We start from the raw sequence: 26,694 nt of genomic DNA, 5'->3' as shown, positions 1-26,694 counted from the left end.
CTTTTATTTTCCAGTGTCTGCAGTATCTGTTCTGTCGAAAAATATAGGTTTAACAGGAGGGGGAAAATGCGATGAAGCTTCTCTACACACGGGAAGTGGCTGATGCAATTACATTTACAATGCCGAGTAGTATTCAGGGGCAGCACGGTTGACGTGACGGAATGGCATCGCCAGCGAGCCTCGTTCAGTTTTATAAGGAATTCCAACGTTCTACTCTGGACCGCGTAAATTTCATGCGGGTGCTCCGGTTTCATCCCACATTCCGAAGACATAAATGGTAGTAGGTTATTTGGTCACCCGGGGGTAATTGGACGATGTTGGTTCACTCTGCTGAATCTGTAAAAAAGGCTCTGAGATGGGGAAGGATTAGAGAGATAACGCTTCCAGGCTGAAAGTATAGCTTCTTGGTGAAATGGTGAAAATTTAGGAGTCACATGTTCAGACAGAGAGAGGTATGTACATGGAATTATCTAAAAATACCACAACTATTAGAACAACCACACCGGAATTTCCCAGTAGTTCCGGCAGCGTCCACAGACAGTGGAACAAACATGAGCTCTTAGTTGTAAAGTAAATAAAATGATAAAGATCTAAATTGAATTGAATTGACATTATTTCTTACATCCTTCACAAACATGAGGAGTAACAATCACTCAAGTCATAGAAACATAGAAACATTAAAAATAGATGCAAGGAGTAGGCCATTCGGCCCTTCGAGTCTGGACCGCCATTCAGTATGATCATGGCTGATCATCCAACTCAGAACCCTGTACCTGCTTTCTCTCCATACCCCCTGATCCCTTTAGCCACAAGGGCCATATCTAACTTCATCTTAAATATAGCCAATGAACCGGCCTCAACTGTTTCCTGTGGCTGAGAATTCCACAGATTCACCACTCTCTGTGTGAAGAAGTTTTTCCTCATCTCGGTGCTAAAAGGCTTCCCTTTAATCCTTAAACTGTGACCCCTCGTTCTGGACTTACCCAAAATCGGAAACAAACTTCCTGCATCTAGCCTTTCCAAACCCTTTAGAATTTTATACGTTTCAATAATATCCCCCCTCAATCTTCTCAATTCCAGTGAGTATAAAACGAGTCAATCCAGTCTTTCTTCATATGAAAGTCCTGCAATCCCAGGAATCAATCTGGTGAACGAACCTTCTCTGTACTTCCTCTATGGCAAGAATGTCTTTCCTCAGATGAGGGGACCAAAACTGCGCACAATAATTTTAAGCGCGGTTTCACCAAGGCCTTGTACAACTGCATTAGAACCTCCCTGCTCCTATACTCAAGTCCTTTTGCTATGACTGCCAACATACAATTTGCCTTTTCACCCCCTGCTGTACCTGCATGTCCACATTCAATGACTCGTGTACAATGACACCCAGGTCTCGTTGCACCAGCATTTTCCTAATCGGCCACCGTCAGATAATAATTGCTTTCCTGCTCTTGCAACCAAAGTGGATACCGTCACATTTATCCACATTAAGTTGCATCTGCCATGATTTGCCCACTCACCTAACCTATCCAAGTCACCCTGCATCCTCTTAGCATCCTCCTCAGAGCTAACACCGCCGCACAGCTTCGTGTCATCCGGAAACTTGAAGATGCTTCATTTAATTCCCTCGTCTATATCATTAATATATATTGTAAACAACTGGGGTCCCAGCACTGAGCCTTGCGGTACCCCACGAGTCATTGCCTGCCATTCTGAAAAGGGCCCGTTTACTCCCACTCTTTGCTTCCTGACTTCCAACCAATTCTCTATCAACATCAATACCATACCCCCAATACCGTGTGCTTTAAGTTTGCACACTAATCTGCTGTGTGGGACCTTGTCAAAAGCCTTTTGAATATCTAAATATACCACATCCACTGGCTCTCCCCATCCGCTCTACTAGTTACATCTTCAAAAAATTCTATAAGATTCTTCAGACATGATGTTCCTTTCACAAATCCATGCTGACTTTGTCCGCTGATTTCACCTCTTTCCAAATGTGCTGTTATCACATCTTTGATAACCGTCTCTAGCATTTTCCGCACCACCGATGTCAGACTAACCGGTCATTAATTCCCCGGTTTCTCTCTCCCTCCTTTTTTAAAAAGTGTGGTAAGCCACCCTCCAATCCTTAGGAACTAATCCAGAATATGAGGAGTTTAGAAAAATTATCGCTAATGCAGCCACTATTTCTTGGGCTACTTCCTTAAGCACTCTGGAATGCAGACCATCTGGCCCTGGGGATTTGTCTGCCTTTAATCCCTTCAATTTACCTAACACCACTTCCTTACAAACATGTATTTCCCTCAGTTCCTCCATCTCACTAGACCCTCGGTCCCTTACTATTTCCGGAAGATTGTTTATGTCCTCCTTAGTGAAAACAGAACCAAAGTAGTTTTTAATTTGCTCTGCCATGAATTTGCTCCCTATGATCAATTCGCCTGTTTCTGACTGTAAAGGACCTACATTTGTCTTGACCAATCTTTTTCTATTCACTTAGCTATAAAGTCTTTTAGTCAGTTTTTATGTTCCCTGCCAGCTTTCTCTCATAATCTTTTTTTTTTCCTTTTCCTAGTTAAGACCTTTGTTCTCCTCTGCTGGTCTCTGAATTTCTCGCAGTCATCAGGTGTGCCGCGTTTTAATTAATAGGTTTCTTCTTTGGACTTGGTACTATCACTAATTTCCCTTGTCAGCCACGGGCGCACTGGTTTATTCCCTGATTTATTCTTTTGCCAGACTGGGATGAACAACTGTTGTAGTTCATCCATGCGATCTTTAAATGCTTGTCATTGCATATCCACTGTCAACCCTTTAAGTATCATTTGCCAGTCTATCTTAACTAATTCACGTCTCATACCTTCAAAGTTACCCTTCTTTAAGTTCAGAATTTTTGTATCTGAATTAGCTATGTCACTCTCCATCTTAATGCAGAATTCCACCATATTATGGTCACTCTTACCCAAGGGGCATCGCAGGAAAAGATTGCTAACTAACGCTTCCTCATTGCTCATTCTAACGGCCTGGTAGAAGAAGCTGCCCCGAATCCTATTGGTACCGCTTTCAGTATGGGAGCAGTTGGAATAGATTGTGTTTGGGATGGCCGTCCTTGTTAATGTCCTCAATCATGGGAAGTTCACAACTGCAGACGCGCTGAGCTGTCCACACCACACTATGCAGAGTGCGACGATTAAGGGAGTTACAGTTCCCATACCAGGCAGTGGTGCAGCCAGTCAGCATGCTGTTAATTGTGCCCCTGTAGAAAGTTGTTTGGATTTGGGGGCCCATACAAAACTTCCTCATCCGACTAAGAATCAGAGAGGTCTTGGGGCCCGAGTCCATAGGTCGCTCAAAGGAGCTGTGCAGGTTGACCCTATGGTTAAGAAGGCGTGCGGTGCATTGGCCTTCACCAATCGTGGGATTGAGTTTAACAGCCGAGAGGTAATGTTGCAGCAATATAGGAAACTGGTCAGAACCCACGTGCTCAGCTCTGGTCGCGTCACGACAGGAAGGACGTGGAAATCATAGGAAGGTTGCAGAACGGATTAACAAGGATGTAACCTGGATTGGAGAGTATGCCTTATGAGAATAATTTGAGTGAACTCTGCCTTTTCTCCTTGGAGCGACGTATTTGGGAGGTGACCTGAGCGAGGAGTATAACATGATGAGAGGCATTGATTGTGTGGATAGTCGGAGGTTTTCTTTCCCCAGAGCTAAATCGGGTAATACAATGAAGGCACAGTTTAAATTGTTTGTAAGTAGGTACAGAGGAGATGTTAAGAGATGTAGGTGGTACCAACATATACCGAGACTTCTGGCTCCTCACCCAGAGTGTCGTGAGCACGACCCGGGACTTCCCTGACCATGGATCCTGGGAATAACATACAGTCCGGATTTCTCTTCAGTTCCACGGAATCTCGTGTTTTAGTGAGGTGTTTTACTTTGGTAGGGCAAATGCAAACAGAATGTCGCCCTAACAAGTGTCTTTCAACAGGGAGATCCTGGGGTACAAGCTCATAGATCCTTGAAAATGGCTGTGCAGGTCTATATGTTGGTTAAGAAGCATTATGGTGTGCCTGCTTTTATTAGTCAAGGCACTGACTTCAAATGTCAAGATGTTATGTTGCAACGTTATAGAAATCTCGTCAGTCTGCTTTTTGAGAATTACAGCGAGTTATGGTAGCCCCACTACAGGAAGAAATCTGAAGAGTGGAAAGGGTTCTGAGGAGATTCACCAGGAAGCTCACAGCTTTAGAAAAAATGTGCGATCATGGGAAGCTGGGGAAACTTCGTTGTTTTCTCAGGCGCAGCGGAGGATGAGGAGAGATCTGAAAGACCGTAACGCCATAAGATACAGGGGCACAAATAGCCCATTTGGCCCATCGAATCTGCTCCGTCATTCAAGTCTGGGCTCCTCCAATTCTTCCAGTCATCCTCGCTCCTCTGCCTTCTCCCATTACCATTTTATATCTACCTAATCAAGAAACTATATATCTCTACTTTAAATGCATTCAATGACTTGGCCTGCACAGCCGTTCGTGGCAAGAAATTCTGCAGATTTACCTCCTTGTGACTAAAGTAATTTCTCCTGCATCTCAGTTCTAAAAGCATGCCCTTCAAGCTTTCTTCTCCTAGAATCCCCTACCTTGGAGAACACCTGTCTTATCCACTCTGTTCAGGCCTTATCACATTCCTACTGGTTCTATAATATCCCCTCTCCTTCTCCTGAACTCCAGGGAACACAGCCCAAGACCTGACAGACGTTCATCTTACGGTAACCCTTTATTTCCTGGAAGCAAGCTCGTGAATCTACTCTGACCCCTCCCCAATGGAGGTTCATAAGATTATGAAAGGTGTAGACATGCAGAACTCTTTTCCCAGGATTTAAGTAGAACGTCAGGGTTATTTTTATTTTACTCAGATAATCAACAGATGTAATAATCAGAGAGGATTCATTAATTCTGTCTTGGTCATGTTCGCGTTTGGAAAATATTGGAAAGATGTCTCCCAATGTATCTCGGTACTTTTTTTAAAGTGAATTTTAAGCACAATCCTTTGACTGCCTTATTTGGTATTTTTGAGGAGAGTTATAAGTTTGGAGCCTTCTCATTTGCGGTTACTGGCTTTTATTTCTATTTGTCTTGGAGAGCGATGCTGCTTAAATGGAATGATGTCCCCCCACTACGCCACACACACATGCTTAATGGTTATACGATGTTATGTCATGTTTAAATCTCGAGAAGTTTCGTTGTTCGATTTCTGATTCAAACATCTATGGGGACACATTCTGAACTATTTTAATAATCTTTGAATTATTATTGTTATAGATTTGGGCTATTATACCAAAGCACTACCTGGTACAGTGCTCATTTTTTCTCTTTTTTTCACCCAACTTTTTCTTGATAGTGGGTGTAGGTTTTCTAAATAATATAATTAACCATATAATTATTGTATTTCAGAAATCAATTTATTTTATTTGATTGATCATGATCAATGATTGCATCAGTGTGATTTATATATACTGCATTTTTTGCTAACTTATTTTGATGTATAAAAATATACTTATGAATTTTGTATTTGTGTATATGAAATTTAATAAAATATTTGAAAGAGAATCAAGGATGGCAGGAATGCCCTATCTGGTCTGGTGGGAAAGGCTAATACATTAGAGCCTTTAAAAGGAAGTGTCGATAGACGTACAGATGTTATGAAGAAGGAGGGAAGTGGACATGCAATATGTGAAAAGGATTCTTTTTTCGGTGTTTTTGATTTGCTTCTTAGCTAGTGAGTCTCCGGACTGTAGGCCGAACTGCCTGTTCCTGTGTTGTACGCTCCTGTATAAAGTTGTAAATTACGTTGAGCAAATCGGAAACCGTTAGGCTTTCCGGAAAAATAGAGATGCCACACACGCAGCTGAATTCTGTATTTTTCAGGGGTTCGCGGTCCCGAAACCGTTGCTCAGTGGCACCTGTACTTTGAAGTTTTTTTTTATCGAAAGGATAGACGCGTCGGAGCTTCTACAGCAATAAAAAATTCGGGCCGGTGCTGGCACTTATCGCAGAAATTTAGATCATTTACCGGAAAGATACGAGGGTGAGAGTGTTCGGACATTTCTCGGAGACATTTCCTGCTCTCAGTCTTAAAGAATACAAATGGAGAACAGATGGCCACAGACAAAGCTGGTGATGTCGCGCCAGATGAACAACGAGTTTGGTTCCCCAGGTCCAGTGCAAGGAATACACACACACACACACACACACACACACACACACACACACACACACACACACACACACACACACACACACACACACACAACACATAAATAGATAATAGATATGGATATAGATATGCAGTTGTCAGATAGACAGATAGAGAAACAGGCAGACAAGTACAAACACGGACACATATACACACACACACACACACACACACACACACACACACTTATAGATAGATAGATAGATAGATAGATAGATAGATAGATAGATATTGATATCGATATAGACAGGTAGTCAGTCAGACAGATGGACTAACAGAGGAATTAGATAGAGGCAGACAGACATATATAGATAGATCGACAAGTTGATCGATAGACCGATGGAATGACACATGGATATATAGATAAAAAGAGGGACCAATAGACAGTAAGGCAGATATATTAGATAGACAGATGCAAAAGTAGGTATTAAATATACAATAGCAGAAAATATTAATGTTTATTAATTAATATTAATATTTAATATTAATGTATTAATGAAAATATTAATAGCTGAAAATGTTAATGTTTACTAATTAATATTAATATTTAATATTAATGTATTAATGAAAATGTTAATGGGTTACTAAGCGTCAGTAATGTCGCCATGGAGACCGGTGGGAACATTTGGCTTCTTGGAATTTCGGGAGTCAAGGATTCCTCTGAATGTGCCGCGGTTATGAAACCGTTGCCACTGAGGGCATGAGTGGAAGTGGGACGGGAGGGTGGGGAAGGTAGGTTGGAGGTTATGTTTGGCGATAGGCTTTTGCAGTATTTGTTTGTCTGCCTTCACTGCTGTGGTGATATCGCTTGCGCAGAAATACACAGCCGTGTCCCCGGGGAGCAGCCCAGTCAGGTTAGGATGGTAGGAATCGTCTGACCCCCTGACTGCTGACAGTCTGTTCCTGAATCCTTCGGATATCTCCGGGGCGTTATTCCTATAGGCGGTGATCAGGAGCTCCAGCCCCTGGTTGGGAGCCTGTCGATACCAATAGGTCCTGGGGTGGGTATCTGGCACAAAACAGGATATCATCACCGAGTCCAGTTCGTGTTCTGTGAGGAATCGGTCTTTTTGGAAAACTAATTCACTCTGTGCCCCTAGAAAGGTTAAAATCGACCATCAAAATAATTTCCTATTAACGTATCTCAATGATAGATAGATAGATAGATAGATAGACAGACAGATAGATAGATAGATAGATAGATAGATAGATAGATAGATAGATAGATAGATAGATAGATAGATAGATAGATAGATAGATAGATAGATAGATAGATAGATAGATAGATAGATAGATAGATAGATAGATAGATAGATAGATAGATAGATAGATAGGCATTCAAACATGCAAACGAACAGATAGATACAGATATGCATACTTACATACATCGATCGCCAGAGCGTTCTGGTTTAATAGATAGATAAATGGATTGGCGAGAACTTAGATAAGAAGATAGACAAGCAGTCAGTTAGATAGGTAATGATATTTAAAACATAAACCAATCCGCAAGCGCACTAAAAAGATAAATGGACAGGTGGAAGTAAATGGAGACGGACAGGAGAATATCAGAGGAAGGGTTAAAGATGGAAAAAAGTTTAAAAAAAGTTGTCGAGCTGAGTGACGTTATGCAATTACAAACGATGAGTACACAGGGAAAAGAGATAGGGACAGGTAAAGGGGATGAGAGAATAGAGAAGAAGTTGGCGAAAGCATACATAAAAAACGTGAGGACGGAAAGCCAGTGCGATAGTGAGTGACTGTGAGAAGTAAAAGTGCAGAAAAAGCTGAAACAAAACAGCCCCGCTTCATGAAATACTCACCGTGAAATAACGTTATCATCACCAGTAAGAGAAACATGACTATGTCGACGTTTCACTCTTGCCATTGAGAGTGTCAAGGAGGGGAACGGGCTTTCAAACTAGTTTACATTGCCCAGCTGACTGTACACCAGGAGTCAGTATCCACGCCCCCTGTCGATGATTGACAGATCATCATGCGCTGCATCGGCAAGTAGTTACGCCCAAGCTCTCATTGATCGATGGAATTAAACTCCGTCCACAGACAGTAGTTTGTGAAAGGGGGTGTATTCGGCACAGGGATAGCAACCCCATCTCGTAAAAGCCTTGTGTGAAATAAAAAGTTAGGAAATTGATTGGTGAAGGACATACAGGTTTGGACAATGGGGAGTCTGATAGGTGAGGACAGAAGTAAGAAAAGGGGGAGGACAACCAGAGGGAGGTGAAAGGAGGGATCGTGAGAGGGAAATGAGAAAGGAGAATGGTGAAAGGGGAGCATTACCAGACTGAGTGAGGCAGTCAGAAAGTCTACTGACGGAGATAAGATACATGATAGACGGGCAGATATACGCAGAATGTGACTAAGTAGGCTTCATGTTTCCCTCATTTGAAATGATATTAGCACGTTTCGATGGGCAGAATGGATTGCATTTCCAGTCTCCGGGTGCAACCTCTAACTAATTCCGTGTTCCAACAGCGCCCTCTGTCGCACAAATTCTTAACGGAAATATGCGTGCGGAAGTGATTGATTGATTGGTTGATTCCTTCATTCACCATTATACCGTGGTTCATTTTCATATCGGTCCGGATATAATATTACACACTAAAGAAGAAATAACAACTTAAAGGGTTCCACGTAAAGGTAACATGCAAAACTCATGTCCATAAATCTATAAGTCGTAGATCTGGGTTGAAGGTGAATGGTGTTCCAGGGGCTTTAAAATGATGGGTTATTACAAAGAGTAATACAGTCGGTGGGAGGTGCACACAAAATTACCAGCGTCGGAATGACATCTGGGCAGGTACATGGAAAGGGAAGGTTTTGCGAAAAACGCGCCAAATTCAGGCTGACACGACGGGCTTCGGTCGGAGAGCTGGACTGCGGAGAGGAACGGGGCCGAGGGGCTGCATCTTCTCCGCCTGGAACATGACTCCGGGCAATTGACATTTCCTTCCGGAGTAGACGATCAGACAATGATGTTGTAAGCAGGAGATCGTTTGGCAATTGGGGTACGGAAAGTCGCGACGTCATATCCGGGAACACGTTCGACGAGAGAGCTCAGTGGAGGAAGCGAACAGGGTATTTGCTATCGAACAGCACTGCAGGATCGCGATGTGTTTACCTCCAGACGTACCTCTTGTCTGTCTGGCTTTATTCCTGACACTCTTGCACAATTGTGAGTTTTTTGTTTGATATATTATTCTCTCACACCGGGTCGAACCGGCTGATTCAAGGAAGGTCCCAGATCATATGTTAAATCGCGGAATATTTTGCCGTGTCATCGACTTGACCATGAATTCCGTTCTCTTGCATGTCACTCCAGGTCTGTCGGCTGCACCAACAGTGGTCCAGATCCCTACTGCGGCTTCTATTCGGCCGGGAGAACAGTTCAGTTTTCAGTGCAGTTTGGAGAGAGGCGGCATGGGCAGCTACACCATGTTCTGGTACCGGCAAGTCGGTACGAGTATGGAGTGGGTCTGCAACGAGCTCGGCTCATGCGACGCACCCTTTAAACCTCGGTTCGCCACTTTGCTCGAAGCTGCACAGAACGGCTTCACTCTGCAGCTCAGCAGCTGCAAGGAGACGGACTCGGCGACCTACTTCTGCGCAGCAAGTCCCGCACGGCGGCGCACGTCCCCGACCGCCTCAGACTAAAACCTGCCAGTGATTCGGAGAACAGTCAGCCCATCGAAGCCCCTTGCCATACGCTTCCTCTGCGTCCGTCGAACTCGTCTACAAATACAAGTTTTCTATCGGTCTCCCCTCACATGCACGTCATTCTAAAGTTAATTTGCATGAAACGCTCGCAGGACAAAGCAAAATCCAGTTTAAGGCACTCCGCCGTCGGTGGTGTCAACTTTCTACAGTTGGTGTCAACAGTTGGTCCCATAACTGTAGGGGCAGATGGACTAAATTTCAGAGATTGAACAATTCCTGCCTATTCATTGATTGTTAGATTATTAAAATAGTTAGATGATGATGACGATAATAATAATAATAATAATAATAATAATAATAATAATAATAATAATAATAATAATAATAATAACAATAATAAAAATAATAATAAATATTATTATTATTATTATTATTATTATTATTATTATTATTATTATTATTATTATTATTTCTTATGGCCCTAATATATCCGAGCAGAATTCACCTATTTGGTCCAGCGAGCCTATTCCGCCATTTCATCAAGGTTGATCCGAATTTTCCTTTCAGCCCCAATCTCCCGCTTTCTCCTCTGATCCAGTCACGACCAAAGCAAGAATCTATCAACAGCTGCCTGAAATAAATCAAAAGATTCGCCACTCTCTCTCTGAAGAAATTCCTTCTCACCTCCAATCAAAAAGGGTGCCCTTCTACTTTGACGCTGTGTCTCTTGGTCTGAGATTGTCGCACCTTTGGAAACATCCTCTCCACGTTCACTCTCTCAAGGCGTTTTGCCATTGGGTTGTTTTCAATCGGATTATTACTCATTCATTTGATTTTCTTTGTGATTTTCAGGCACAAAGTCATCAAAACCTCTTTAAATGACAAATCTTTATTTTTGGGATCATTTTCCTGAAACTCCTTTGAAACCTCTCCAGTTCCTGCGGGCCTTTTTTTGCAAAACAAGGTACCGACAACTACACACGATACTCCACATGAGGTCTCACCAGCGCTTCACGAAGCCGAAACATTATATCCTGCCATTTACGTTCTTGTACTCTTGAAATAAATGCTATCATCGTATGTGCCTCCCTCAGCAGAGAATGCACCCAAATGAAACTTTAATGAACTCTCAACAATGCCCTTTGCGCAGTTTTTGGCATATCCTCTCCATTTAGAAAATAGTCTGCAATTTTATTTATTGCTCACTGTTTGGACTGTTGTGCCATTGGTGTTAAGGGGTGTGCGAATGCTGCTAGTTCTTCTAAATTCGATAACATATCTCCGTTTTCCTGTTGACGTTGTTATTTCTCTGGCGCCATGTTTCGATGTCCACCACATCCTCCACCACGCCTCGTGCAGTCCCTCGGTGATATCGGTGAACTTGTCCACCTGATTGTCCGGGTGTTCGGCCGTGCGCTCAAGTGTGGGCAGAATGTACAGCAATGGGCGCCGCAACCGCCGTGGGAGATGCCCGAGCTGAGGACGATGGGGAGGGAGGGGCAGTTGTGCATCCTGAGTGTCTGGGGAGTTCGACAGGAAGTCCAACTCCCAGTTGCACTGTGGTCTCTTTATATTGAAGCTGTCGATGCTGTCACAGTTACAAAATTTCATTGACTTTCGGAAGGATGGGTACTGTCGTGCACGTTTCCCTTCTGGGTGACAGCAGGGGGCGTTCTAAGACTAAGCAGAACGGCTTTGACTTCTGAGTGTGGTAGCGTTCAGTCGGAGAACGGGACCTTGCGACACAGAAGTGCACATTTTCATAACAAGCAACCTCACAGCTCAGCTATCACTGAAAAAAAATCTACTCTGCCTCGTTGTGTCACACGGAGAGCGGCGATATCGAACGGAGGACCGGTCTGCTTGAGGGAAACGATGTTTTATGACGTACTGAATCAGGTTTGTGCAGCGGCGTGCAAAGCTGCAACGCGATTCTCGGATGGTTAACGAGATAGATTGTTTTATGGAGATATACATAACAAGATAGATTAAAAGAGAGATCGATACATACTCAGACAAACATACATAGATTATACACACAACTATACAGCGTCACAGTAATGTACTAGTCCTTTCGTCGCTTTACAACCCCAGCAGCCTGGGTTCCGTTCATCCGCTGCGACAAGAAGTTCGTACGTTCCTCGCAATGACGGCGTGAGTTCCCTTAGTTGCCCCGTTTCCATCCTGCAAGGACGCACGGGACAGGAGCTTAATAGGTCTCATATGTGTAATTGGGCGGCAAGTTTTCATCTGGTCTGATGGTCCTGCTTGCGAATTTTTTTTTATTAATCCTGGAATAGAACTGAGTGCCTACGCAAAGAGGAGCAGACAAACTGGTGGAAACTGGGCCCGAGAAATGGACACACAGGTCGCTCAACGACACCAATAGCTTCTCATTTCATGTTCTGTACCACACACCTGCTTTGGCGGTTACAATGCACACATATTGACACTGTAATCTCGCGCAGTTCCGTTTTCTGCTCTGAACGCAACATCATTCAGTGACGGAGGGATTTGAATGCCAACGACTGTAGCGGGGGCGGGGCGTTGCAATTCAAACAGGAACATTACCCAGTCATTGTCTCTGTTCTCACACTCCGAACAGGTCCTACTCTTCCAGAAGTAAAACTTTCTGCAGGATGCTCTTGGTACTGGCGTGTCTGTCCTGCTTCTACAGTAAGGAATATTCGCACCGCCGCCTAATAATCTAATCTGATGTTCCCTGCTTCTACGTTTTCATTCTTCCTTTCTCATTCTGTCTTATCCACTTTTGAGCATTATCTCTACCTCACGCTCACCTCCTTTTCCTGTGAGCATCATCATTATGGACCCCTGTTCTTCTGTCTCCTCATTTTCCGGCTTTGCTCTGCCATTATTTCCACGCTTGGCCTCTTTCCGAACTTCTCCACTCTCATTCTCGCGTTGCCTCGCGCAGTCGCTCCCGCTGACTCTCTGCATTCTCGCGCTCCTTTCTTCCATGCCTCCCGCTCGGTCCACATCGCTCCTGTCCATCCTTCGCTCTCAACCTCGCCCACTCTGTTCCTACCTGCTCAGCTTCAGCGGAGCCCGTGTCCCGCTATTTTTCTCGCACCTCCCTCTTACGATTCTCTCTCTCTCTCTACTCTACCGCTTCTCATTTGATTATTAATCTCTCAACCTTTCAATAGTTACCCCTCCTCGCTCCTTCCCCAGCCCGTCTTCCTTTCACTCCGCACCGCCACATCCTTCGCTCATCCTCTCTATTTCTCTATCATTATCCATAAATATCACCTTATCGATTTCTCTATATCTCTATCTCATCTCTCCCTGGCGCGGTCAGGTTATTTCTCTATCACGTTCTGTTTTTTTTTCATCTATAACTGTCTGTTTCTCTCCCGAGCGCCCGGAACCGTTGCCTTTGCTGAATGTATTAATTAATTGTTTGTTTGTTTGTATTTTTTTTCACCTCGTTTGTTCTTTAAATCACCAGCCGTGACCTCGACGGTTATCCGCCAGACTCCCGACGCTGTGTCCGAGTCTCCCGGCGGGAACCGGACGCTTCACTGCACCGTCGACGGCAGCAGCACCTACCGATTGTTCTGGTACAGACAGTACCCGGGAAAGGAGCCGCAGAACCTGTTTTACTCGATGGTTGCTCCGAGCGTAGCGCCGGACACGGAGGTGGACGGGTTTACCGCCAGCCGACCGAACAATAACGAGTTCACTCTGAGCGCAGGCCGCCTGCAGCTGAACCACTCGGCCACGTATTTCTGCGCCTGGAGTCTGCACGGCGACTGACAGAGATAGAGGCCTCGAGCAAAAACCCCAGGCAGCCGATGGAGCGGAGAGCTGAGTGTAACACTTGAGCCCAATTCTTGATAACAGAAATTTAACCGCACTGTGATGGGGAAACATTGTCAGCTTCTTCATGCCGGTTGGCTCTGCGGTGAAATCCGCTGAGAATTTTAACAAACGTTACACCCTGGGACGGGCTGGGGTCGGCTCGCAAATGTCGCCACACATTCCGGCCCAGAATGTTCAATAGACTATCGAAAAAGAACAGGACAAAAAAGTGAGAAAAGAAACCAGAACAGATCACAGCCAAGTAAAGCCCGACCTCCCCCCCCCCCAACCTCTACCCTATAACATTTGCTCAGACATCCAAGGAAAGCCGCCTGGACGCCTCCGGACTCGGACACGCAGACATACGGTTTTCATCAATCAGTGAGTCCGTCACCCTTCATCAAGACCCCACTTTCAGTTATTTCAGATTCAATTCGTCTTCGGTATTTTTCAACGAATGTCGTTAAATCTACCACTGGACAGACTGGCGCAGCTGAGGGAGTTTCCGCCCCGAAAACCCCACGTTCCCACTGTGACCTTGTCGGCTTTTCTCCGGACTTTCCAATATCACTCAAGTTCAATGGGTTAGCTGGAGGTAAGAATGGTTCGCTCTGGCCAAACGGTTAACTTTGCGGTTGCATTTCCGGCGGAGGCTGCAGGGCGCGCAGTTGTAACGTGAAGCACTGGAGCTGAAAATCTCCATGTCGATTCAGCACCTGTTTTGATGAGGCTGTCTTGTTTGGTGAGGACGTTAATCCTTTCCTGACAGCAGATCCGGGCCATGTTTACACGAGGTTTTCTGAGGTGACGAGTGTTCAGCTCAGTAACGAAACCATCAGGGTTTCAAAGAACGACCCATTACCTGATGTACCTGATTTCCAACGCCCAGCCTCTCTCGAGCCTCTTCTTACACACCCCCTACTCCTCTCTTCATTCGCAATCTCTCCATTCGGTCATCTTGCTTTTTCTTTTCCTGTTGCCTTTGTCCTCTCTCTCCTCTGCCCCTCTTACCGCTGTCCTCCTCATCCCATGCAGAAACTTGTCTTTAACATCCATTGCCGGTCCCTATCCATCAGTTGTGCCCCTCTGATCTCAAACATGGCCCTTGCTGTTATGGAACCTCATCCATGACAAACAAATTACGTTCGACCTTTATAATTTTATGCACCCGTATGTCGTTAGCCGCTCCAGTGAAAATAAACCCGGCCGATCCATCTTCAATGCATCTGTAGTCGTCCTATCCAGGAAATACTCCTATGAATATCTCCTCCCTCTTCCTATTGTCGCAACACGATTCCTGTCCAAGCGGTGTGCAATATTCCGGCGCTGGTCTAATCCACCTTCAATTCATCACGACTTCTTACACCTTTACCTCAGTGCCCTCGACAAGGAAAGGGGGACCGTTTCTCCTTTCTCAGGGACGATGGCAGCAGGGCGGAGTAACGTGCCTGTGAGATGAAATAATGCTAACATGAAACTATGGACGGTGAAATTCACAGGGGTAATTTAAATTGTAAATGCGATCGCAAGCAAATAAAGAAGGTTTACCAATAAATGTTCCATTAATGACAGGATATTCTAAAAGCAGGAAGAGCGTCTCGTCTGGAAAACAGCCGGCAAAGGAAACGTAGTCACAGGGAAGAATCAAATGTGCGTCTGTGCAATGAAAACCCTCTGTTTCTTTTCCGCCTCATATTCACGTAAATCGTTGTCAGTCCGGGGCTTGTGGGAGAGTGATGGGTCTGCAGGACGTCACAGTGCTTGTGTAAGAGCTGGCATCTTGCCAGAAGATTGCCCATCTGCTCTCTCACCGTTGTTACAAAACCCTTCTGCTTCCAGTCTGCATCGCGTTTCCTCTGTCAAAACAAAAGATACACAAGACGCCACCAGAGGGCCAAGTGTGCTTGCTCTGTCACGCCATTTAAATGCCAGCTGGGGTTTTTGTCGAGTTCTTCCCTCTCGGCGCGTCACTGTGTACACTCCAGGCGCAGAAATACACGGCCGAGTGATTCACCCGCAGGCTGTTGGTCACCAGTTTGTTCTCGTTCTTTTTATGCGCCTGCAGGGTAAATCCATCGACCTCCCCGTCTGGATTCTTAATGTTAGCACCGTTGCTGTAGAACATGAACTGGGGCCCCTGCCCCGGGTACTGGCGGTAACAGTACACGTAATAAGTGCCGCTGCCCTCCACGTTGCAGGACAGCGTCATCGGGTTCCCCAGAGATCCGGAAAAAGCCGGTGGAGACTGCCGGATAGTTTGCGAGTTCGCGGCTGGGGAAGAGAGGAGCGGAGAATGACGTCAGTAGGGATGTATACTCGGAATCATGGAGAAAGGGAGCAAAGAGGGAGAAGGATAAATGCGGGATGCAGAGGCATAAGGGGAAAGAGAAATAGATGGGGAGGATATAGAGATGGAGACAGAATAGCATAAAATAAATATAATTGGATGGACTATGATAAATAGCAAAACAGCTCAACGTTACAAAAAGTGATCAAAAACCACGATAGAAAACGATGGGCAAATATAGTGCAAGAGGTGTTGGAGCACAGAGAGGAAAATATAGAACTGCTTCCTTAAACTACTCGCAAATTCAAGCTGTCCTTTACCGTGAAGACAGATGAGCAGCTCCAATAACACGAACATCTTTCAACTTAGACAGTTTCCTCCAAGCGGAACGGCGTTCGGAATGAGCAATCTTTTGAATGACTTGTCAGGGTGAACGGACGAAACTCCGCCCCTCAAACATACGTCACTGAGCAGCGAGACTGGGAGCTTTGAATTTGAATGGTGTGTGGATCAATTCATTTGTGATTCGGGAGTCAGTCGAGAAGCCGGACCCAATTCCAAGTTCAGCAGGACAACGGGAGATTTCCCTTCAGTCCTGGACACGACGAGCTAACTTCAATGTCACAAATTGAGTTATCATACCGTTTTGGGAGGCGCAGATGGGACTAAAAGCAGGGAGGTACGGATTACGTTTATCAGAAAGACAGATTAATTTCGTAAAAGGTGGCCCAGAGTGCTTTTTCCCCTGTTGTTCATGAATTAAGAATAGCAGAGTTGTAGAATATGTATTCCAGACGCTGACCTCTCGGCCCAAATGCTTATTGCTGGAGAGGTGTAAATGGTAGCGTCGTATACTAGTGCATTACTGAAACAGACGCTTCGGTCCAACTGGCAACTTCGAATAAATAACTTCATAACTCCCGTCATGCCAGCTATAATCATGCCAGCAATTCGGCAGGGATGACGATTGTAGTGGAAAATGAAAGCGTATAGCACGGAATTCTCCAGAATGCAGCGAACTCAGCGGAGCAGAAGTGGTTACGTGGCAACGAACACATCAGCAGCGCGTTAGATTTCGAGAATGGGATTAACAGGGCAAACAATCGCTTTAGTCTGCGACCCCGCTGCTGGGACTTGGCAAACCCAAAGTCAAATTCTTGTGTACAGTGCCACCCTGCGGCCGCAATAGGAATAAGCCTGAAACAGCAAATTGTGGAATGGAGGCAGTCACGACTGTTACGGGATTTTTCAGCCGAATGTGATGGGGCTGTGACAGAATAGACTACTAACCCCAACAACCCTAACCCTAACCCTCTTCATCTAAATGCCTGCAAGTAAATGAAAATCAAGGTTATCTCTGTTGCCATATATGTACTATGAAAATACATTTATTTTGATTGGGACTTTGACTGTATCGAGGTCTGTGAAATCTCCCGATCATAGATGAGAAGCATCAGCATTATTTTCCGCGGGTAGGAGGGATTAACCGCAAATTACAGAATTTCATACTGAGGGACATCTGTTTATCCTCCAATAAAGTTAGACACACGGAATGTATTGCTGGAAGAAGTACGTTTGTAGTCGGGGAGGGTACGTTTACCACATTCGGGCAGTTACACAGATGGTGAAGCTTCATGGATGCATTGAGTAAACGGAGGGAAATAGAAGTAAAGTGCACAGGGTCCTGTAGTACCGTAACTCCAAGCCAACAGAGGGCGCTCTACGACAAAAGCGGCGGCATTGACTTCTGACTTGGCAGCTGCCGTTCAGCCACCCAGTCACGGCATCACACAAGACCACGTGTTCTGAACCACCAGATTCATGGCTCAGGTGCGCTGACTGTACTTGCGTTCTCCTCTGACGTAGCGATTACATGAAGAAGAGACATCAAAGGTCCAGGTGCAGTTCGTTCAATTATATTGAAGATATCATCTCAGGAGACCGACAGGAAGATGGATACAGGCAGAAACATACATAAAAAAAGAACTTACCCCTGAAATCTGCTACTTCAAGACACCTTAAAAGTGTGCCGTCTCGTGCTACCCATTTCAGCCCTGGGTAAATCCCTCAGACTGTCCATAGGATCAATGCCTCTCACTATCTTGTATACCTCTGTCAGGTCACCTCTCATCATCCGTGCTCCAGGGAGAAAAAAACATAGTTCACTCAACCTATTCTCAGAAGGCATGCTTCCCAATCCAGGCAACATCCTTGTAAATTTCTTCTGCATCCTTTCTATGGATTCCACATCATTTCTGTAGTGAGACGACCAGAAATGTGCAGAGTATTCCAAGTGGGGTTTCACCAGGCTCCGCAATAGCTGCAACATTCCCTCTCCGCTCTTAAACTGAATTCGTCCATTCGGAGTTTTCTTTTGATGTATTATTTTCTTACTGCGGGTCGAATCAGCTGATTGTACCCCTGACTGAAAGATGATCGCAATTCATTTGTTTTAGAAAAGGCAGAATATTATGCAGTTGTCAGCCACCTGACCATGAATTATGTTCAATTGATTGTTCATCCAGTTTTGGTGACTGCAGCGCTCTTTTCTCAATTGTTGGGGTCGTCTGTACTGCTGGAGTTGTGCTTGGTATTGTGGCTTTCTAATGATTTACCTAGATATTTCTGCGTAGGCCTAATTGTGTAATGTCAACGTCTTTCCGATTATACCAGTTGTAGATATTACTTTCGGAACAATGTATACCCTGTTCATGTTCAAAAGCATTTCAATTTCCTCTTTCAATTCGGCTTATCTCTGGTGCTTTTCGACTGACTGATTTTTGTATGTTTTGTGTGATAAAAAGAAACCTTTTTTTGGAAGGCTGAAGAACATCTGCAAGTCAGGCTTCAACGGTGACAATAAAACAAAAGTAATTCGATGTTCCAAAATTAATAATTTAGTACCTTGAAAAGGCAGGAAGAAAAATTGAAAAAAAAATGGAATGAGGAATTTCTGAAAAGATGGTTTGCACACAACTGCTGCATTTGAGCTTGGTATAGTGGCTTTCTAAAGATTGACCTCGGTGTTAATAAACAATAGCCAATAGGGGCAGTAGACCATTCGGCCCCTCGAGTCTGCACCGCCATTCTGAGATCATGGCTGCTCATTCACTATCAATACCCAGTACCTGCCTTGTCCCTATATCCCTTGATTCCCCCATCCATCAGATATCTATCTAGCTCCTCCTTGAAAGCATCCAGAGAAATGGCCTCCACCGTCTTCCGAGGCAGTGCATTCCACACCTCCACAACTCTCTGGGAGAAGAAGTTCTTCCTCAACTCTGTTTTAAATAACTGACCTCTTATTCTCAATCCATGCCCTCTGGTACTGGACTCTCCCAACATCTGGAACATATTTCCTGCCTCAATCCTATCAAATCCTTTAATTATCTTAAACGTTTCAATCAGATCCCCTCTAAATCACCTCAATTCCAATGTGTACAAGCCCAATCTCTCCAATCTCTCTGCGTAAGACAGCCCTGCCATCCCAGGAATCAACCTAGTGAATCTACGCTGCACTTCCTCAATTGCCAGAATGTCTTTCCTCAAACTTGGAGACCAAAACTGTGCACAATATTCCAGGTGTGGTCTCACCTGGGCCCTGTACAAATGCAAAAGGACATTGCTGCCTAATTGTGTAATGATATTTTTCCGATGATACTAGATCTGGATATTACTTTAGGAACAATTTATACCCTGTTCATGTTCCAAAGCCTTTCACTTTCGTCTTTCAATTCGGAATATTTCTGGTGCTTTTTCACTTACTGAGTCATATATGTTATGTGTGAAGAAAGGAAAACTTTTGTTGGAAGGCTGAAGAAAATCTGCCAATCAGATTTCAGCAATAAATATAAAACAAAAGTAATTCGATATGAAAAGCAATTCGCTGTTAATAATTTAATACCTTGAAAACGCACGAAGAAAAAATGAAAAAGAAAACGGAAATGACACTCGAGCCAGCTTGGTTAAAGTCAGCCTGGGACAGAAGGGGGCATTAATAATATACACAACAGGCAGATAAACCGGATGAGGTCATACCTTCATCATCGAAAACGGGATTCAATTCATGTAATTGTAAAATGAAGTTCACACGACTGAACATAAATAAGATCATTACCCAGAGAAATGAAGATAAAGTTAACCATTGAAAGAGTATGATGCTCCATTGAACACATCGCTAGATTTTACCAGTCTGAGAATGATGATGCTGATGGTTATTAACCGTTGCATTATCATTATAAGGTGTCCTTGCAGCGATTATAAAACAATTACAATCTGCAACCACAGAGCATATGATCCCTATTTTGACAACAGCCGGTGCTCTTCGAACTTGAAACCGGTAGGTGAAAAACAGTAAATATTTGCACCCAAAACGCATTAACCTGAAAAGCTGCCAGGAGAAAGCAGTATCCATGATCAAGTCCCTCCGCCGTCGAGGCCACGTTCTCAACTGGCTACTACCGTATGGCAGTAGCTTCAAGTTCCTTTGGTCTCACAACTGCACGCTCGTCCGGAGACACTTTCCAGGATTGATCGATTGATCGATTGATCATTGATTGATTGATCGATCGATTGTTAATACTTTGCACATAGATTTCCCCCCCTTGAACCTCACTCTCACATCTCTCTCCATCTCTGTCTCCCACCATCTTCCTCATTTCCCATCGCCCCCCCTCTCTCCCATCCTCCACCTCTCGGTCCCCGACCCTCCACAGCTCACTGCCGTATCGTTCTCTCTGTCTCTCTCTCCCTCACCCTCTAACTTTCTGCCCGATCTGATGGTTGGGCTCAGTTAAAGAAAACGTAGGAAACAGGAAAACACGTCGGCTACCTGGCTCGCTCCGCCATTCAATTACGTTATGGCTGATCTGTCAATGGACACATCTCCAGAAACCTGAACTCCCCTACTATTAACAAAATCTAACTAACTTTGTATTAAAAGTATTTTCCGAGGTAGCGCCGACTGCCTCATGTGGCAGAGAATTCCATAATTCCTCTGCAATCACTCTGAGCACCGGAGCCCCACAAGGCTGTGTACTCAGCCCCCTTCTGTACTCACTGTACACCCATTATTGTGCAGCCAAGTTTCCGTCGAACTCAATATATAAGTTTGCTGATGACACCACAATTGCAGGCCGTAACTTGGGTAATGCTGAGTCTGAGTACAGGGAGGAAATTAAGAACCTGGTGGCACGGTGCGAAGACAATAACCTTTCCGTCAACGTCAGCAAGACGAAGGAGTTTGTTGTTGACTTCAGAATGTGCAGCGTACCGCTCAGCCCCATCTACATCGGTGGTGCGCAGGTGGAACAAGTCAAAAGCTTTAAATTCCTCGGGGTAAATATCAGAAACAACCTGACTTGGTCTAAGCAAGCAGAGTCCACAGCGAAGTAGGCCCACTAGCGCCTTTACTTACTGTGAAAGCTGAAACTTAGCCTGTCCCCTAAAATCCTCACTGTGATAAGACTGCTGAACGGATCCTGACCCCCAACTGCGCCGTACCTTCATCCTATCCGGACCTGACTTGCACTACCTTACTTTCTCTTTTCTATTTTCTAATTTTGATTTATAATTTAAAATTTATTATATTTATTTTGGTTTGTACGTCAGGGAACACGAAGCGCAGAAATAAATATCACTGTGATGATTGTACGCTCTCGTATCAATTGTTTGTTGACAATAAAGTATGAAGTAAAGTGAATAAAGTGTTTCTGCTGAATATTAGCAGACTGCTACGTATGATCCCAAAGCGCCTTGTGTCTCTCTCGGATAGGTGCTGGCTTGTATGACACATTGCGTCCGACTTATCCTGCGGTTGATCCCAAGTATGTCAAAAGAGCACAGAACCACGGTAAGGGGTGGTGTTCTTGGTGGACTCACTTCGCGCGGCAATGGCCGTTGTTTAGCTTGGTAGTGGGTCGAAAATTCGAAACCTCATGTCCCCAAACTGCAACGTCAGACCACCAATGACCAAGCACCTGTGAACGGCGGTCCTTCTCCCTTTTGTGTTCAGTCCTGGAAATGACAGTTTCTCTCCGGCGGACGGGATTAAACTTGTATTTTTATCCGCCGTACAGTTAGGTGGTTGAAGTCCGGATCCTCTGAGCTGTTGAAATTCGAGTCAGCTGTCCGATATTCCGGTGTAATTGTTCATTCTGATCTGAGGTTGGCTCATTTGGCCAACGGCGCTGTTCATCGCCGTGGCGTTTTTATCAGAGATGCATATCAAAACAAATAAACGAAGAGGTAGACAGATGAGCGGGTTACGAGCCGGGGGAAAGTCAGGAAAAACTACAGTCCGGCAGAAGAGATGCACAGGGACGGAAGAATGGAAGGAGAGAAAGCAAAAGAGTAAAAGATAAGAAGAGAATGCCATCATTACCTGTCTTTCGGGGAGAAAGCGATGTCGAAAGTCATGAGGGACAATGACGAATCGACAGAGTATTACTGTCCCATGCCTCGATTCAGATTGGTTAAAAGAAGCAGGGGGCGTGGACTTCGGTGTCACCAATGACAATTTGCGTCACTGAAATACAAAGATATATATCCAGACAAATAAATAAATAACTAAAGAGATAGACCGATGAGAAAGTTATGTGCAGGGAGAGAATCAGCAGGAACTATGGACAGGGAGGTGGAGAGAGAGAGAGAGTTAGAGAGGGGGGAGGGAGAGAGAGAACAATAAAGAGGGCAGAGAGAAAGAAAGAGAGAGACGGAGAGAGAGATAAAGAGTGAGAGACCCTGGCCAACAGCTTCCAACCTGCACTCTGCTCCGTCTGTACCAATAATAACAGAGAATTTTTCCAATTGACAACGCCGGATTAGGGGATCTCCTTTATTCGTCCAACTCCAAGCAGATGACAGGAACAATAACTATTGATGTGCCTGCTTCAAATATCGGCGCCCCGTTCGTTTTCAACGTTTACTTCCACATTTAACTCCACCATGGCCAGCAAAGGAAGCGAGCGAGAGAGAGAGGGAGAGAGAGAGAGAGAGAGAGAGAGAGAGAGAGAGAGAGAGAGAGAGAGAGAGAGAGAGAGAGAGAGAGACAGACAGACAGACAGACAGAGAGAGAGGGAGAGAGAGAGAGAGAGAGCGCGCGCAAAAAAGAACGATAAGGGAGAAGAGATTGCACCGAAGCAATCACCACTTGTCTGTCGATCGGAAAGGGATTTGGAAAGTCCAGAAGGGGCAATGATGATTCGGCAAAGATTTCCTGCGCATGCTTCGATTCTGATTGGCCAAAATGAACAGGGGGCGTGGCCATCCGTATCACCAATCACCATTCAGGTCACTGGGTTACATGACAGGCGGGACTGAAGTGAGTGGATTCATTGTTCTTGAACACAACACTGTCACTTGGGACGGAATAAAACTGCAGGGAAGATGTTGCTGTTTCTCCAACTGATCATCTCCTTACACTGTGAGGGAAATTTTCTAATACTTTTTCCGCTCTTTGCCCCCGGGTAATCCTCAGTTCCTCTGGTCCTGTGCCTTTCTCTCTCATTCTGCGCTTTTCTCTGCACATTTCCACCCTCACTCTGATCTTTCTTCATCGAAACCTCGCCATACCGCCCGCCACCCGAAAATACCCCAAAGTCAATCCTCACCCTCTCGTTCGGACGGCCGTTCTCGCCGTTCGCACACTCACCTCTGTTCACTCCCACTCTCTTCCTCAGATGTGACCCCGGTGACGATCCGCCAGATTCCAGCTTTCTCCAGTCCTACCGGCCGGGCTGTGACGCTGAACTGTACTGTCGACGGGAGTAGCAACCCGGCTGATAGAATGTTCTGGTACAGACAGTACACGGGACAGGGGCTGGAGAACTTGTTCTACTCTACGTATGTCGGCACCGTGGAACCAAAAGGGTCGCTGTACGGCTTTACCGCAGAGAGGCCGAGCAGCTACATCTTCAGGCTGAGTTCCGTCGGTTTGGAGGCGAATTCGTCAGCCGTGTACTTCTGTGCCTGGAGTGATCACAGCGACTGGGTCAGACGGAGGAGCTGAACAAAAACCTCACCGGCTTGATGTCAGTCTGAGCGTGGCTGTGAGCCTGTCCGACAGGTGGCGCTGCGTCGCTGCCACTGAGAGAAATAATGGGCGACGATATCGCAGCTGCGCCTATCATGTATTTCTCTTGTTAGGCCTTACAAATGGCTGAAGCTATTCTACACATTTGTTGTGCTGAGGAACAGCTGGTCCTCGGTATAGGCTAGCAATACTCCCACCAAAAAAACGTTCGCAGCGATAATGAACAGGAAGAAATCTTTGAACTGCCCGTCCCCCGCTCGATCGGGTGGGTTCCCGGGGAAGAGATAGGACTGGAATAGCTTCACGCACAACAGAAGTCTGTCGTCAGCGGGAAAACAGGTGAGCCGACTGTCTCGTAGACAGACGTTTTTCACTCTGCCGACATTGTGCTGTTATTCGACAAAGTACATGGCGCAGGCGGGGCTCTTTCATTCTTGCGAAAGCATTCAAATGAGAGATATTCTTCCGCGCAAGCAACTTCACAGCCGATCAATCGCAACATGGCCGTGTCGTCATGTAAACTAAACATCCAAATACAGAATAAAACGGCAATGACTAGATAAGGATGGGTTGCTGAATGGACTGATAGGAAAAAAGATAAATATATCGTTTGACAGATATGGATATATAGATATATAGATGGCAAGAGGGGGATAAATAGATGGATAGAATTATAGATAGAGAGAGAAAAAAGACAAACGGATAGATATATAGGGAGACAGAATGAAAATTCGGTAGATAGACAGAGAACCATAGAAAGGAGATAGAAGGACAAATGGAAAGTTACATGCGAGTTTACATGCTTATACACGTACTTACAAGAATACATACATACTTGCATGCATTCGTACATACGTGGCGAGACAAAAGACAAAGAGAGAAGAATGCCAACTAGATTGAGACTTCCAACGATCTAAAGTCTCCCTGTACCTACCTCCCGCCCGAATCCTCGCTTCGCCCATCATTCTGGGCACTGTATCCCCTGCGCCGGGGCAGGTCTACCACTGACGTAACACCCTGTCTCCCCATTGGTTCATGCAGTCTGTCTGACAGGACGAAGTCAGTCTGTAAACAAAATTATGTAAACAGAGAATAAATCCGCAATGTCTAGATATTAATAGGGAGATAGATGGACTGATAAATAGACAGACAAGAAGAAAGATAGATCAATTATTAGACATTAATGGATAGACAGATGCATAGAAGAAGGGTGGAGAGTTACATGGATGGATAGAAAGAGATGCAGTGGGAGAAACGGATGCATAGACAGACAGTGAGATAGAAAGAAAGAGAGAAAGAGTAGGAAGAGAGAGAGAGAGGGGAGGCAGAGCGAGAGAGTTCGGTTGGTATTCAGCTAATTTGGACGGACGTACACATTTGCTCTAACTGGTACATTGAAGACGGCAGGGCGGGGGAAACACATTGATGTTTCCCAGCGTTTCCCGCAGAGCGAAACGTGCGTGATCGACGTGAATGTATCGATTGCTCCCACGCTTACCGCTGTTAATAGTGAGAACAGGGTTTTTCTGTTGAGTGGCAGTGACCAAAATGCGACGTGTTCAGTCTAAGGTTCGGCTACACGGTGCTTCTGGTAGTTCCGAGCGAGCCTCCGCCGTCTTAAAAAGAGTCAGTGGGTCATAAACACAAGAGATACTGCAGGGGCACAAACCCTTGATCTTTCGAGGGCGACTTTCATTGAGAGAGATTCTTGTTTTCAATAACATCTTGGTGTATTGTGACCCTCCTGTCATGCCGCTTCCGGATGGTTCTGAAATTACAAAGGCGCTTATATACAGAGAGAGAAAGAATAGTCTGCTTAAACTGAGATCCCATAGGTTCACAGAAGGGGCGTGGCCATACAGTTCCTGAACAAATCCACCTACGTCATTAGAATAACTGATTAATGGAGAAAACACTTTGAGTTTCCCACCGTATCCCACAGAACGACGGAAAGGGGCAGAACGAACTGAATTGATCCCTTGCTCCCACACTCAGCACTGTCAATAGTAAGAAAAGGGTGTTTCTGTTGAGCGGGAGAGCGACCGAGCGAATTCGACGGCACGCTATTTCCGCTTCTTGCTGATTCACGGCGACGCAAACAGTCCGGAGAAAGGAACAATCAGCTGGTAGTCATGAGTGAACCGCCGGTGATTCACAGCCGGGGCTTCGTTACATGACCGGGTCTAAGGCAACTTCCCAGTGAGGCCAACTGGATTGAGTCTTCCAACTACCAACTACCAACTACCAACTACCTCATCCAGATAGATAATGACAGCAGATAACAGTAAACAAAGCTCTAAACAGTAAATAAATCGGCCATGTATACACAAACAGACAGTTAGATTGGTAATAGACAGAAAGAAACACAGACTGAAGGACAGGAAGAAAGACAGATAGACTTTAAGATAGATATGGATAGAGAGATAGATGGATAGAAAGACGACTAGATAGACAGTTTGAGAGAGCAACGGACAGATAGATAGGTAGATGGAAAGAAGTTCAGAAAGATGGAAAGTAGACATATAGAAAAAAAATAGAAAGAGAAATAGAACGATGCATTTAATCTTACATGCCCACCTGCATACTGACATTCAGAGATAAATACTTCGTCAGACAGAAGGGC

At 45.0% G+C, this 26,694-nt stretch overlaps 1 gene segment (V, D, J or C); it reads left to right on the top strand.

The window, feature by feature from the left end:
- The first annotated feature begins 9,564 nt into the window (after window positions 1–9,564).
- On the top strand, window positions 9,565–9,927 carry LOC132390458 (immunoglobulin heavy variable 4-59-like). The segment is given in 1 exon segment: window positions 9,565–9,927. A coding segment is annotated over 1 exon segment (363 nt).
- Window positions 9,928–26,694: the final 16,767 nt, after the last annotated feature.

This window comes from Hypanus sabinus, unplaced genomic scaffold (genome assembly GCF_030144855.1).
Source record: "Hypanus sabinus isolate sHypSab1 unplaced genomic scaffold, sHypSab1.hap1 scaffold_906, whole genome shotgun sequence".
NCBI classification, from domain to species: domain Eukaryota; kingdom Metazoa; phylum Chordata; class Chondrichthyes; order Myliobatiformes; family Dasyatidae; genus Hypanus; species Hypanus sabinus.
The sequence above is the reverse complement of the archived record's forward strand: the minus strand, read 5'-3'. Positions and strand labels throughout refer to the sequence as shown.